Source organism: Gracilinanus agilis, chromosome 2 (assembly GCF_016433145.1).
Source record: "Gracilinanus agilis isolate LMUSP501 chromosome 2, AgileGrace, whole genome shotgun sequence".
Lineage (NCBI taxonomy): Eukaryota > Metazoa > Chordata > Mammalia > Didelphimorphia > Didelphidae > Gracilinanus > Gracilinanus agilis.
The window spans coordinates 139,744,734-139,760,769 of record NC_058131.1 but is presented as its reverse complement, the minus strand read 5'-3'; the positions used below and the strand labels follow the sequence as shown (position 1 = coordinate 139,760,769).

The window sequence follows — 16,036 nt, the reverse complement described above, 5'->3', positions numbered from 1 at the left end:
TGATAGTATTGTACAATGATCAACTATGAATGACTTAGCTATTCTCACCAATGTAATGATCCAAAATAATTCTGATTCATGATGAAAGATGCTATCCACCTCCAGAAAAACAAACAAACAAACCTGAATGCAGATTAAAAGCCTACTCTTTTTCATTTTGTTTTTTTGTGTTGTTTTTTTGGCGGGGGGTGGTGGGGGCGGTCTGTATTTTCTTTTACAACATGACTAATATGGAAATATTTTTTGTATGATGATATATGAATAATCTATATTTAGTTGCTTGCTGTCTCAGAGAGGGGGCAAGAGAGAGAGGGTGAAAGAATTTGAAACTCAAAATTTTAAAGAAGAATGTTAAAAATTGTTTTTAAATGTAATTGGAAAAATATTAAAAAAAATAATTTACCTTATAGCCATAATTGTGAGAGATTTGATCTGGCTTTCTTCTAATTTTTTTTATAGCATGATCTTTGATATTCTGCCACATATACATTTTACATTTATTGTTGCATATTATATAAGATGTTGGTCTAAACCTAATTCCTGTCAAGTCTTTTCCCAGTTTTCTCAATAGTTCTCATCAAGCTGGGAGTAGTTTTCCCCCCAATTAATTTATGTTCCCAGGCTTATCAGGCACTAGGTTGTTGAGTTCTGTTGTTCCTAATTCATACTTATTTGGTCTATCAATGCAGGACTAAATTCTTTGGTATTCTATAATATAATTTGAAGTCTGGAATTTCTTCTAAATCTTTTGTTCCTTTGAATTAATTATGTTATTTTACCTAGCTCTATAAGTTATCTCTTGGGAGCTTGATTTTTAAAATAATTACCTCCTTTGAGATTCTAGACCTTTTCCCTTCAAAATGAATTTTTAAAAATGTATGTATGTATTATATTCCTTTGGTAGGTTAATTGTTATGGCACTAAATCTATAAATTAATATAGATGATATAATTTTATTCATTATTTAGGCATAACTTAGCCATGAACAGTAAATATGCTTCCCATTATTTAAATCATCTTTTACTTCATTGTGGAGTATTTTATAATACTATCTATTCAGGTCTTATGTGCATTGTTAGATTGACTACAAAATATTTTCTAGTTATAAAGAGTGAGGCTCCTCTTCCTAATAGTTCTTATGTTTTTGTTACTGTTATATAGAAATGCTGTTGATTTTTATGGGCTTATTTTATGGGCTAAAATTGTTAATTGTTTCAATTTCTTTGCTGCTTCATTTTATCAGTATCATATTATCAGCAAACAGGTATAGTTTTGTTTCTTCTTTGTTATAGTTTATGCTATGAACTCCTTCTCTTGTCTTATTGCTACTACTAGCAATATTTGCCATTTGTTATTAACAAAAGTAGCTAGTATTTACAAACCATTTTAAGTTTCACAAAGCACTTTGCATCTGTTTTCTCATTTGATCTTCATAGCAACCCTGTGAGTTAAATGCTATCATTATTATGTTTTACAGATGAGGGAAGTGAGCCTGAGAGAGTTTAAGTGACTTGGTTACCCAGCCAGGATGTGTCAGTATGTGTAGAATTTGAACCCTCTTCCTGGCTATCAACCTAGCTCTGTCCTCTATGCCAAGCTGCCATTTAATGAAGGAAGCAGATATACTACTTAAATAAATCGGTATATTTTTTTCTCTCTAACATTCAAAAGCATTGCCATGATGTCACCTGGGTGGTCTGAAAATTGGATTACCCCAAATTTAAAAAAGCATAACAGTTTAAGAATTCTTTCTACCCATTTTTCCACTTGCTCTTAGTATCTACAGAAATACCTGATGGGTATCTAATGATAGGCTTTGTATGCAAATTTGAAAGATTTCATCTAGACTCTAAAAGAAGTTGCTAAGCATCACTATTTAAGGAAGCTATTTTTTCCCCTTAGTTTTGTATACTCTAGAACAGTGGTTGTCAGTGTTGTCCAGGATCCCTGGGGGGGTACTTAAAATAAGACATTCTAATTCCTAATATGTGAATATTAAAAATACAGAATTCATATAAACAAGAGTTCTTGTGGGAAGGGTCTTCATAATTTTTTAAGAAAGTTAAGGATCCTAAGACCAAAAAGTTTGAAAGTTGATGCTTAATTTTTAAAATTTTTTTTAATTTAAATTTTGAATAGTTTCCCATAGTTACATGTTTCATATTCTTTCCCTCTCCCTCAAACCTCCTCTAACCCCCCTTAGCTGACACACAATTCCAATGGGTTTTACATGTATCATTGATTAAGACCTAATTCCATATTATTGATAGTTGGACTAGAGTTATTGTTTAGTGTCTTCATCCCCAATAATATCCCCATCAGCCCATGTGTTCAAGCAGTTGTTTTTCTTCTGTGTTTCTCCTCCCACAGTTCTTCCTCTGAATGTGACTAGTTTTCTTTCTTATAAGTCCCTCAGCCTTGCTCTGGATCCTTGCATTGCTGCTAGTAGGGAAGTCCATTATGTTTGATTGTACCACAGTGTATCAATTCTCTGTGTACAATGTTCTCCTGGATCTGCTCCTTCCACTCTGCATCAATTCCTGGAGGTCATTCCAGTTCACATGGAATTCCTCCAGTTCTTTATTGCTTTGAGCACAGTAGTATTCCATCACCAACAGATACCACAATTTGTTCAGCCATTCCCCAATCGAAGGACATTCTCTCGTTTTCCAATTTTTTGCAATCACAAAGAGTGAGGCTATAAATATTTTTGTACAAGTCTTTTTCCTTATTATCTCTTTAGGGTATAAACCAAGCAGTGCTATGACTAGATCAAAAGGCAGATAGTCTTTTAAAGCCCTTTGGACATAGTTCCAAATTGCCATCAGAATGGTTGGATCAGTTCACAACTCCACCAGCAATGCATTAATGTCCCAATTTTGCCACATCCCCTCCAACATTCATTACTCTCCCCTGCTGTCATTTTAGCCAATCTGCTAGGTGTGAGGTGATACCTCAGAGTTGTTTTGATTTGTGTTTCTCTAATTATTAGAAGTTTAGAACACTTTCTCATGTGCTTATTGATAGTTTTGATTTCTGTATCTGAAAATTGCCTATTCATGTCCCTTGCCCATTTATCGATTGGGGAATGGCTTGATTTTTTTTGTACAATTGATTTAGCTCCTTGTATATTTGAGTAATTAGGTCTTTGAGTTTTTTGTTATAAAATTTTTTTTCCCAATTTGTTGCTTCCCTTCTAATTTTGGCAGCATTGGTTTTGCCTGTACAAAAACTTTTTAGTTTAATCTAGTCAAAATTATTTATTTTACATTTTGTAATTTTTTCTAACTCTTGCTTGGTTTTAAAATCTTTTCTTTTGAAAAAGATTTGTACAAAATTATTTATAGCCGCATTCTTTGTGGTTGCAAAAAATTGGAAAATGAGAGAATGTCCTTCGATTAGGGAATGACTAAAAAAATTGAGGTATCTGTTGTTGATGGAATACTACTGTGCTCAAAGCAATAAAGAACTGGAGGAATTCCATGTGAACTGGAATGACCTCCGGGAATTGATGCAGAGTGGAAGGAGCAGATCCAGGAGAACATTGTACACAGAGAATTGATACACTGTGGTACAATCAAACATAATGGACTTCCCTACTAGCAGCAATGCAAGGATCCAGAGCAAGGCTGAGGGACTTATAAGAAAGAAAACTAGTCACATTCAGAGGAAGAACTGTGGGAGGAGAAACACAGAAGAAAAACAACTGCTTGAACACATGGGCTGATGGGGATATTATTGGGGATGAAGACACTAAACAATAACTCTAGTCCAACTATCAATAATATGGAATTAGGTCTTAATCAATGATACATGTAAAACCCAGTGGAATTGTATATTGGCTGAGGGGGGGTTAGGAGAGTTTGGGGAGAGGGAAAGAATATGAAACATGTAACTATGGGAAAATATTCAAAATAAAAATAAAAATATAAAAAAATAATAAAATAAAATCTTTCCTTTCCCAGAGATCTGACAAGTATACTATTCTGTGCTCACCTAATTTACTTATAGTTTCCTTCTTTATATTAAAGTCATTCACCCATTCTGAGTTTATCTTGATATAGGGTGTGAGATGTTGATCTAGACCCAATCTCTCCCATATTGTTTTCCAATTTTCCCAGCAGTTTTTGTCAAATAGTGGGTTTTTGTCCCAAAATCTGGATTCTTTGGGTTTATCATAGACTGTCTTGCTGAGGTGAAAGTCAATGCTTTAGAACTATGTCAATAACAACATTTAAAGATGGTATGAATATATTTTGAATGACACATATAGAAAAATGGGGCATTTGAAGCTGATAATACAGTGAATATATGAAACTATGAATATGAAGACTAAAAAGAAGCATTAGAGGATTTATATGAACTGTTACAAAGTGAAATGAGCAGAACCAAGAAAACAATATAAGTAGAAAAGCAACAAAAATTGAAACCAAATGATATGGATTTCTACTCCCACAGTTCTTTCTCTTGATGTGTGGATAGTGTTCTTTTTCATAAGTCCCTCAGAATTCTCCTGGATCATTGCATTGCTATTAGTAGTAGAGTCAATCACATTTGATCATCCCATAATGTTTCAGTTACTGTATACAATGTTTTCCTGGTTCTGCTCATTTCACTCTGCATCAGTTCATGGTGATCTTCCCAGTTTTTATAGAAATCAAGGAGTTTATAATTTCTTATCGCACAATAGTATTCCATCATCATCATATACCACAATTTGTTCAGCCATTCCCCAATTGAGGGACACACCCTCATTTTCCAATTTTTTGCCACCACAAATAGCAGGGCTATAAATTTTTTTTCAAACACTTTTTTTAATCTCTTTGGAGTACAAACCTAGTAGTGGTATGGCTGAATCAAAGGGTATGCATTCTTTTAAAGTCCTTTGGGCATAATTTCAAATTGCCTTTCAGAATGGTTGGATCAGTTCACAACTGCACCAATAATGCATTAGTGTCCCAATTTTGCCACATCCCCTCAAACATTTATTATTTTTCTTTACTGTCATACTGGCTATTCAGAGCAGAGCATGTATTGTTGCATTTGGTGTATTAATTGGGTTTGCTGAAGTACATTTTTTTCCTTTAATTTTTTTTGTTATAAGGGGTGGCTCTCTGGGCAGGGGAAGGGAAAGAGTTGATTGAGATATATAAAACCAAAGATATTCTTCAAAATTAAAAGGAAACAAGCTAGCCAGTTTATCTGGGAAAAGCAGAGGGAGGGGGTAAGAAAGTGTGTTAAATTTGAAGTCTGAGGGCTTGGATTAATATTCTTCCTCTGTTATTTTACCCGTTTAACCTGTGGCAAGTCACTTAACCTCTCTAGGTTCAATTTCCTCTCCTCTGAAATGAGAAAGACAGACAATCTAATACTTAATCCATGATACTGTGTATCTAAAACTTAGCAGAACCTTCTTTAATAACTGTAGCAAAGAGCATGAATTCCAGTGTCACAACTCTGGTATTAAGAACATTTCCTTTGTTATTTGTAAAATTCAAACCCGAATAGGCATCTCTCCCTTCCAAAAAGTGAACTGTCTCTGGAACAAAGAAGAATAAACACCACCTTTGTGCTTGAAATGGTCATTTAGAATTCCTTAAAGACTATAGATTTCAATTCCATTAACTTATAAAAACAAACTACTTGAGTGATCTATTCGTTATTCCCCCAAACTGTATTTAATTTAATTCATAGATATGTATTAAGGTCCTGTGTTGTATAAAACAAGTATACATGGTGCTAGAGATGCAAAGAAAAATAATGAAACAATTCTTGACCTCAAGGGGCTTATATTCCATTTGGAAAGTTGTTGACAAAGTATAGGTCCTCATCTGGAAATTTTATACACTGATGAAATCCTGGGTCCATATTAATAATTAGGTATAAGGAAGAAAAAGGAAAAAAAAAACAAATCAATAAAATGCTCCAGGAAAATCTGAGGAGGGAAAAAATACTTTCATTAGTAGAGATCAAAAAAATCTTAACCAAGGGGCAGCTGGGTAGCTCAGTGGATTGAGAGCCTGGTCTAAAGACAGGAGGTCCTGGGTTCAAATATGGCCTCAGATACTTCTTAGCTGTGTGACCCTGGGTAAGTCACTTAACCCCTATTGCCTAGCCCTTACTACTCTTCTGCCCCAGTATCGATTCTAAGATAGGTGACGGTTAAAAAAAATAATAATAATAAAGATCTTAACCAATGTGGTAGTATCTAAGCAGAGCCTTGAAGTAAGAGGATTTTGATAGGTAGATATGAGGAGTGAGTTCATTTTAGGTATGGGGGATGGTCTCTCCTACATGCACAGAGATGGGAGATGGCATGTTGATTTTGGAGAAATAGCTAGTGGTTCAATTTGTTTTGAATATCGAATACATGAAGGGGAGGGTTGTGAAGTAGATTGGAAAAGGTAGATTAAAGTCAGGTTGTTGGGAGTTTTATGTCCCAGACTAAGACCCTTTGATTGTGATTTCCATCTGTTTACTGTTTTATAAGAAACCTTGTCAATGGGATTCAAGTAGGTAAAAAATGCTGTGGGTGTTGATTTTCATTTTTAATGGAGTGTTTATTGTTTACCTTAGCACTCTCAAAAATTTTTGGAAATTTTTGGCAGTCTAACTAATAGCCTTGGTATGACTTTTTTTTTAGCCTAAAGCCTCCCAATGACAGTTATATTACAAAGAGTCAGGACTTTGGCCATGTCATGTGAATGTTCAGAGCACCTTAAAAGACAAATGAATCTTTCACCATGTATTTCATCAAGTCCTTTTAAGAAAGATAATGCATTTAAAAAAAAAAAAAGAAATATAATGCAAGGGGATCCTGATCCTTATCTTTGGTAGGAGTAAAAGGCTGCTGGTTCTCCCTTCAATAGTTGTGAACTCCAGGAAAAACAGGAAAAAAATAGGAGGCACCTTTAAAGCTATAAAGAGGGGCAACTGGGTAGCTCAGTGGATTGAGAGTCAGGCCTAGAGACCAGAGGTCCTAGGTTCAAATCTGGCCTCAGACACTTCCCAGCTGTGTGACCCTGGGCAAGTCACTTGACCCCCATTGCCCACCCTTACCACTCTTCCACCTAGGAGCCAATACACAGAAGTTAAGGGTTTAAAAAAAATAAATAAAGCTATGAAGAAATTTCCATTCAGTCCCTCTCCTCAGGGATGTCCGCTGGGGCAAGAGTTATGGGATTTATAACAGGATCACCCATGCCCCTTCCTTCAAACTATCTTCATTGTTTCCCAATGTGAATTTTAGTTAAAACTGAAAACCCCCAGCATTTTCCTTTGCCCCAGTGTCAGACTTCCTAAGGCCAACAGTAGTTTTCCTTGCTAGTTAATTGTTCACTTACTTGCCCCTTATCCTGGTTCATTTTGTAAAAAATGTGTATGGATCTGCTGTTGGACACTATATGAAGGCCTTGATTATTATTTTGTAGAGTTGTTTGCCTACATCAATGCATTATTCTTTATTTTTAAGGGTAAGGGAATCTGCCGTTTTTGTGGAACTGGAAACCCTGCTCCCTTTAAGCACTGTGTAACCTGTGAGAGCCTCCTGCCTGAAACAAATGGGGTAGGTTGAAAGTTTAGTGAGCTCAAACATGCTTACACTATACTGATCTCTAAATTGGATTGTTTTTAAGAGTAAAGCTCTGGCACAATTTCCCCTGATTTTTAAAGAAGTAGAAAGAATTGTATTACCAGCCTAAGGCTAGCAGATTTCACCCTTTCCCCAAAATAAATACAGGGATACCTAATTTCATATTTTTAATGAAAAAAGCAACAGCAGAAAAACAAACAAAAGGAAGCATTACATATTTATAGCTTGTCAATAGAAGGTTAGGGAGTGGGGCAGGAAGTCAGGACACTCCTAACAAATTGAAACCTCCCCTCTTCCCCCTCCCAAGACCAGTAGATGGAATGAGACAAGGAGAAGTAATTAAATGTTAATGCTTTATAAGGTGTGAAGAAGTTTTCCCTAATGGAATTTGAGAGTACTTGCCATTAGCTGGCCAAATTTTGGCCAGGATCCTGGTGGCTTTGTTTAAAAACAAAACAAAAAACTTTCCAGCTCTGGGACATAGTCAAAGCAGGAGACCTTTGTGGACTTCTGGTAGCCAGCCAGTGGAAAGCCAGCTCTGGAGAAAAAAACTAGCTCTTAAGAAGGGATGGCTCTTGCCCTTTGGTATCTACCTTTTGCCCAATTCCAGTAAAACCATCTCGGCAGATAGACTAAACCAGGTTGAGGGAAACCACAGGTTTCAAACCCATGGGTGAGTTAGGGAGATGTCTACCCCAAGCATTCTCCTGGCATAAGGGGCAGATGAGAACAATTTATTCCAGTGGCCATGAAGGCAGCTGAAACAGGTGCTATGAAGTGCTTAAAGCTTGGTCAGACATTAAGAAGCCAAGGTTGTCCAGTGCCTCTCAGACTATTACCAGTCTTCATGACTCAGTCTTGCCAATGGACTTAAGTGACTGGAAGAAAGTGAGTCCAATGACTTTGTGCAATTCTTTATGCAATAACTCTTATGTTGTCATTGGTCCTCCTCAAAAAATAAAGGATGGAAAACAACAATCACCACCACAACAACATACAGAGAACAGTAGCACCAGGCCGTCTTTTTGTGAACCCTGTGCTGAGAAACTAGGAGTAGTAGGTACTGAATTGCAATGAAATGGGCTTTTACAAAATAATCCTTTTCTTGATTAAACTTGATTAACAGTTTTCTGTTAAAAAAAAAAAAAGGCTTGGGAAATTACCTTCCCAATGTTCCCATTTCCTAACATTAATGCTGTAAGGGTTTAAATTAATGGTTGGACTAAATATATAAAAATGTGGTCACCGAAAATATATTACTCAAGTCAGGATGACTTTTTATTGTAGTTTATTTACAAAAGGAGAAAGAGTGAAAGTAAGGGAAATGAGAGAGAGAATAGATAATTATTCCCACCAGGCAGGGCTTCAGAGGCCCCAGAAAAGGGGGGCCCAGAGGTAAATTAAACAAGGATTCTAGCCACTATGTCTTCTCCAAGATGAGGAGCCTCTCCAGAGGCTAGTACCTCCAAAAAAGGCAGGAAAAGGAGTCAGTCCCTCTTGCTAAGAGAAGATCCAAGTGCTCTTGGATAAGTCTGGTAAGACTGCTGCCTTACCAGAAGCAATGCCAAGTAGCTAGAATGGCAGCCATTATCATTAAAATAAGCTTGCTCTGTTTTGGAGATCTTTTTAAATTATTGGTCATGTTTGGGGTGAGTTCTCTTCTCTTAAAATAATCCATAAGAAGCTAAGTTTCAACAATTATGCCACAGAATTATAGTATGAATTTTTGATAGAGTAGTTAAGAATCAGATACTGGTTTACTGAATTGACTGATTCTATTTAATAAATTGATCATTTGGAGAAAGGGTCATGTAAACTCAATTCATGTGGTTTTCATGAATGCTTATATAAGGTGAATATTTTTTTAGGCTGAAATTAAAATCATAAGCCACAATATCAATGGATAAATTTATGTTTACTATGATATTTTTGTGATTTTTAAAATAACTTTTCCACTTTAAAAAATTTATGTGCCTTAGAAAATCGCTAAGGAATAAGAGAACAAAATTACTACATGTTAGAAAACAGTAAAAATAAAAAATGTTGTATATGCAGAATCTTTATCACTGTTATTATTGATAGAACCAAATAAATTACTAACCATAAGTTCATTCTTGCCTTTATGCTATCTGTCCTGCACAGATAATAAATACTTAAAATTAAATATTATTTCCTACACCCAAAGTTTATATCCCTTCCTATTATTAACCTCATAAACTATACATGGACTGCTTTAACAGGGTTTCTAAAATTGAGGTTTTTTCATCAAAAATGGTAAATGCTGAACTAAGAGAGATTTCATTGTAGTAGCATTCAGCATTGACGTTTCTAAGGAGCAAACCTAATATCTGTTTTCTCTGTGTTTAGCAGCATAAATGTGAAAGGAGTAAGATGATTTTTTCTTTAAAGACATAAACTTTGCTTTCTGCTACTTACCCTTAACCCCACTGCAAAATATCTTTACTGTGGGAATCTTTCTTTTGTTAAGTCTACAAGAACACAAGAATTGGTTGGCCAAGTTGGTAAACGTATTTCCTTTCAGATTTCTTCTACTGAGTTGGCCATTTCAGTCACAAAGTGGGTTAGTATAATTTAAATTCCACTGTTATCTTTACCAAGCCAGAGTCTGTAGCCAAAGAGTGTTTTTAAATAAACAAATAGTCTATCCATTAGCTTCTTTCAGGATATCAATGCATAAATGATTAATTAAGTGATACCTAGTTGTATAGAAAATTTCTCCCTGAGATTTTTTAACATCTACATATTCAGAAATATTTATGGGAGCAGCTGGGTGGCTCAGTGGATTAAGAGCCAGGCCTAAAGACAGGAGATTGTGGGTTCAAATGTTTTCTTAGAGACTTCCTAGCTGTGTGGCCCTGGGCAAGTCACTTAACCTCCATTGCCTAGTCCTTTCCACTCTTCTCCCATGGAAACAATACACAGTATTGATTCTAAGATGGAATATAAGGGTTGTTAAAAAAGAAAGAAAAAATATTTATAATGGCAGTAGCATCTGCACTATAACTAATATACCCCTTTTAAAAACCTAGTAGCAGATTTGCTTTTTTGGGGGATCTTTGAACACTAAAGACTTGTGTTTTCTATTATGCATTTCCATTGTCCTAGAGTCAAGAGACCTGGATGACAGATACAAATGCTTTAGGAATCCCATCGCTATCTGAAATTTAGTATAGCTATTTAGGGAATCAGTTCATAGCATGAGGCCCTATTTAGTGCAACTCTAATACCAAAAGATACAAGAAATATAAAAAGAATACAATAGCCTGAGAAAGCATGTAATTAAGACTTAAAAAAAATAACTTTAAAAAGGGAATAAAGTAGTAAAATCACTAACTTCTCATGCAGAAATGAATATATCTCCTCTAGTTCCGCAGAAGGGTTAGATGGGAATAGAAATCCCCTGAGAAAAACTTATGTTGAGGTGGGGAAGCTGTCTGTCAGCAAATGGGCAGATTAGAGGAGAAAAACTGTTAGTCTCTATTTTCATAAAGTCTCTCAGATCAGGTTGGAGATCTATGAAACCTCTTGATTGGGCCTTATGGTACCAAAATCCCATGAGGATTCCTGGGTTTGAGGGATGCCATGACAGCACCACCCTACACAGTTTCCTTCTGTTCCCCACTGTGATTGTAATCCATGGTTTGTTTTTCCTTTCCTATGTCCTTTGACCTCTTCCGATCTGAATATTCTACTTTTTAGGAAACTTTTTGTCTTACAAAATATTCCCCACTAGAGTCTATGTCTTTGGCCTTTGTCTATATGACCTGACTTACTCCTTTCTGGGAAAATGTAGTATAGGAAATTTCTGCCAATTCAGAAATGCATTCTGAACTTGAAGCTGTAAGGTGTAAAATTATGGTTGGACTGAATATTTAAGAGTATGGTTGCCAGGAATTAAGTACTTAATTCCAAATGAAAGACTCAAGTCAGAATGACTTTTATGGTAGTTTATTTACAAATAGAAAGAGTGAAAGTAAGGAAAATGAGAGAGAGAGAGATAATTACTCCAGCCTGGTCTGAATCAGGCAGGATTTCAGGGGCCTCAGCAAAAGGGGGGGCACAGAGGTTAATTAAACAAAGCTTCTAGTCAGGAGGCCTCCTCCAAGAGGAGGAGCCTCTCCAGAGGCTAGTGCCTCCAGAAAAGCCAAGGAAAGGGAGTCAACCTTCTCACTCACCCACATGGCAGTCCAAAGGGAAGCAGTTTGAGGTCTCAAGCCCAAGTTCCTTCAAGCCCAAGTTCAAAGGGGAAAAACCCCTTCACAGGAAGTTACTATCATATTTAAAAGACAGTTCTTTGCATCACATCCTGTGTCTATCTTTCACTTTTACATGGACCAATGGCAGCTTTAACTTTGCTTTGGACTGCCCAGGGGCAGGCAGTTGTTTTTGATTTGTCACTCACTAACACACTGTGGGTCATAGACCTCCCTCCCTCACTTAAGGATTAAGTTGGGGTATATACATTCCTGGTGGCTAAAATCTAAAGAACAATAGGGGAGAGTTAATCCCATCTTCACAAAGCATTATGGAAAATTAAGTCCTGGGTGCCTTTTTTTTGTTGCTCATGTATGCCCATTATATCTTCTTGCACTAAAAAAGAGATATAGAACCTGTAAATATTCCTAAGTGGATAAATAAATAGACTTCATAAATATCTGTAGCAAATGGTCTTCTGGGTGACCCAAAGAGAACCAAGAATAGAACTTTCTTACCTCTCTCCTCCCACCAAACTTTCCCAAGGGGGATCTTAATTCCTTCTAGAAGAGGAAACAGGAGATGAGGGCCAAAGGCTGGCTACTCTGCTCTCCTCAGAGAAGAGTGTCAGGTTAGAGTTATATCTGTCCATTCTCTTAAGTATTATTAGTCTAAAGGAAGTAGTTTTCAGGTTCAAGCTAAACTCCTGATCATTATTTACTTATGTGGAAGGGGAACTCCAAGCTATATATATATATATACATATATATATATATATGTCAAAAGCTTGTCTCCCTTTCCTTCAAATACCATTTCCATAATGAACAAATATAACAGATGACAAGGAAATCTATTTAACCAAGTCAAAAACAAATGAGAAGCGGGTTCCAGGTTAAGATGGCGGCAGAGTAAAAAGCAGCTCTTAACCTCTCCTGACCAAAACACACAAGATTCCTCAAGGGGACATAAAAACAAGTCCAGACGAACGGAGGAACCCCACAACAGGGTGCAGCGTGGAAGGTACGTGGAATCGGGACATTTCCATGCTATAAAGGGGTGAAACAGCTCTCACTAAATTACGGGCTGAGCAACCACCCCACCCCCAACCCCTCCACACACAACACCTATAGCGCCAAAGCCAGTTAAAAAGAAATAGAGCAAGTTTGGAGCACCCATCGAGTCATTGGCAGCTATAGGGCCTGTTCCTGAGAGCAGCAAGATTTGGGACCCCAATAAGCCAAAGAACGCACCCGAAATTTGAGCGCAGGAGAGCTCAGGCACAACGGAGGCGTGGGTGGAGGCAGACACAGCCACGAGCCAAAGCTCTGAAACCCTGAGTGGGGAACCAGTGCAGACGGGATACGACTGTGGAAGCAGCGCCCAGAGACTTGTAAAGGAACCTCCAGCAGAGAATCAAGCAAGGGGGTCCACCAGGGGGCTTGACCTTGGAAAAAACCAGAACTCAGACCTCAGAAGCCAAAAGACCGCGGCGAGGATAAAGCTGAGAAGCTGCTGGGCTAATGATGGCTACCCAGACTCAGGAAGTTCAGAAGAGAAAGATAAACAACAAGAAAAAGAAGTCTTTAACACTCGACAACTTTTACACAGAGAAAATCCAGACAACCGAGCAAACAGAGGAGGAGAACAAACAAGCATCCGGACCCTCCTCAAATAAGGAAAACGGGTCACAAGCTATGGAAGAATTCAAAACTGAGATTCTGAGGAAGATGGAAGAGATCTGGCAAGAAAATAACAGTTTAAAAGGTAGAATCTTGCAATTGGAAAGTGAGGCTCAGAAATCAAATGAACTGATAAGCAAATTGAACACCATACATGACCAGATTGAAAAGATCATAGCTGAAAACGAAAAGTTTAGAGCCGAAAACCAGTCCCTAAGGCTAGAATTGAGCAATTAGAAGCTAATGATCTCTCAAGACAACAAGAACAAATAAAACAAAGTCAAAAGACTGAAAAAATAGAAGGAAATATGAAATATCTCAATGAGAGAGTGACAGACCAAGAAAACCAGTCTAGAAGAGACAATTTGAGAATAATTGGTCTTCCAGAAAAACCAGAAATTAATAGAAACCTGGACTCCATACTAAAAGAAATTATTCAGCAAAATTGCCCTGAAGTCCTACAACAAGAGGGCAATATAGACATTGAAAGGATTCATAGAACACCCACGACATTCGATACAGATAAGAAAACGGCCAGAAATATAATTGCCAAATTCAAGAGCTTTCAAGCAAAAGAAAAAATCTTACAAGAAGCCAGAAAGAGACAATTCAAATATCAAGGAACACCAATCAGGATCACACAGGATCTGGCCGCCTCCACGCTAAAAGACCGTAAGGCTTGGAATACAATATTCAGAAAGGCAAGAGAGATGGGCCTGCAACCATGGATCAACTACCCATCAAAATTGACTATATATTTCCAGGGGAAAGTATGGGCATTCAACAAAATTGAAGAATTCCAAGTATTTGCACAGAAAAGACCAGGGCTAAATGGAAAGTTTGATATCCAACCACAAAAATCGAGAGAAACATAAAGAGGTAAATAAGAAACAGAGGGGAAAGAAAGAAAACCTATAATTTTTAAACTTGCCTTTTTAAGGGCATCAGTAAGATCTAATTATCTGTATTCCTATGTATAGAAATGTTATGTATAATTCTCTGTAGTGGACTCTATTCACTATTATAGTATTCACTATTATAGTAATCAGAAGAATAATTCACAGGGTGAGGGTGGAACACTAAATAATCTAAGATGACATGGGGGATGGGAAAGAGGGGGTGAATAGCAGGGGACACCAAGAGAAACTTGAGTGAATAAGAAAAATAGGATATTCTATTACACACAAAAAGGGCATGGGAAGGAGAGAGGACAAATACTATTATAAGAAGGAGAGGAAGAGAGCATTAAGAGGTAATAATCAAACCTTACTCTCAGTGTAATCAACCTGGAGAGGGAAGAGTAGCTATACTATCCATTGGGACATAAAACTCTTATCTAACCCTTCTGAGAAAGTCAGAAGAGATAAACCAAGGGAAGCAGGGGAGTGGGGAGGTCAAAAAAAGGGAGGGGAAAAGAAGGGGGAGGGAATTCATAAGGCCTTTAAAAACAAAAAGGGGGGGAAATAAAGGAGGGGATAGAAAGGGAAGTTAATCAAGGGAGGGGATAAGGGATAGCGGCTAAATAGCAAACCACTGGTTTAAAAGGAAATAGTATAAGAAAAAGGGGGTAGGAATAGGGGAGGATACGAAAATGTCAGCAAATGCACAACTGATGATTATAACTCTGAATGTGAATGGGATGAACTCGCTCATAAAACGGAAGCAAATAGCAGAGTGGATTAGAAACCAAAATCCTACCATATGTTGTCTATAAGAAACACATATGACACGGGTGGACATACACAAGTTTAAGGTTCAGGGCTTGAGCAAAATCTTTTGGGCATCAAATGAGAAAAAGAGGGCAGGAGTGGCTATTATGATTCGTGACAAAGCCAAAGTAAAAATAGATATGATTAAAAAAGACAGGGAAGGTCATTACATCCTGATTAAAGGCAGTATAAACAATGAGGAAATAACACTGCTCAATATATATGCACAAAGTGGCATAGCATCCAAATTCATAAAGGAGAAACTGGCAGAGCTCAAGAAAGAAATAGATAGTAAAACCATACTAGTGGGAGATCTAAATATTCCTCTTTCAGATCTAGATAAATCAAACCGAAAAATAAGTAAGAAAGAGGTAAGAGAGGTGAATGAAGTCCTAGAAAAATTAGATTTAATTGATATGTGGAGAAAGATAAATAGGGACAAAAAGGAATACACCTTCTTTTCAGCTGCACATGGCACATTCACAAAGATTGACCATGTTATAGGGCATAGAATCATTGCAAACAAATGCAAAAGAGCAGAAATAATAAATGTAACCTTCTCAGATCATAATGCAATAAAAATAATAATTAGTAAGGGCACCTGGACAGGCAAATCAAAAACTAATTGGAAATTAAATAATTTGATTCTCCAAAACCAATTAGTCAAAGAAGAAATCATAGAAACAATCAACAATTTCATTGAAGGGAATGACAATGATGAGACATCCTACCAAACTCTGTGGGATGCAGCCAAGGCAGTACTCAGGGGGAAATTTATATCCTTGAGTGCATATATTAACAAATTAAGGAGGGCAGAGATTAATGAATTGGGCATGCAACTC

General features: G+C 36.9%; 1 protein-coding gene across 1 annotated transcript in view; it reads left to right on the top strand.

The window, feature by feature from the left end:
• The window catches only part of DZANK1 (double zinc ribbon and ankyrin repeat domains 1), a 135,391-nt gene that overhangs the window by 44,858 nt on the left and 74,497 nt on the right, over positions 1-16,036 (top strand). Inside the window, exon 9 of the mRNA XM_044659498.1 lies at positions 7,472-7,564. Within this exon, the coding sequence (XP_044515433.1) occupies positions 7,472-7,564 (93 nt within the window). The remainder of the gene's footprint in view (positions 1-7,471; positions 7,565-16,036) is intronic.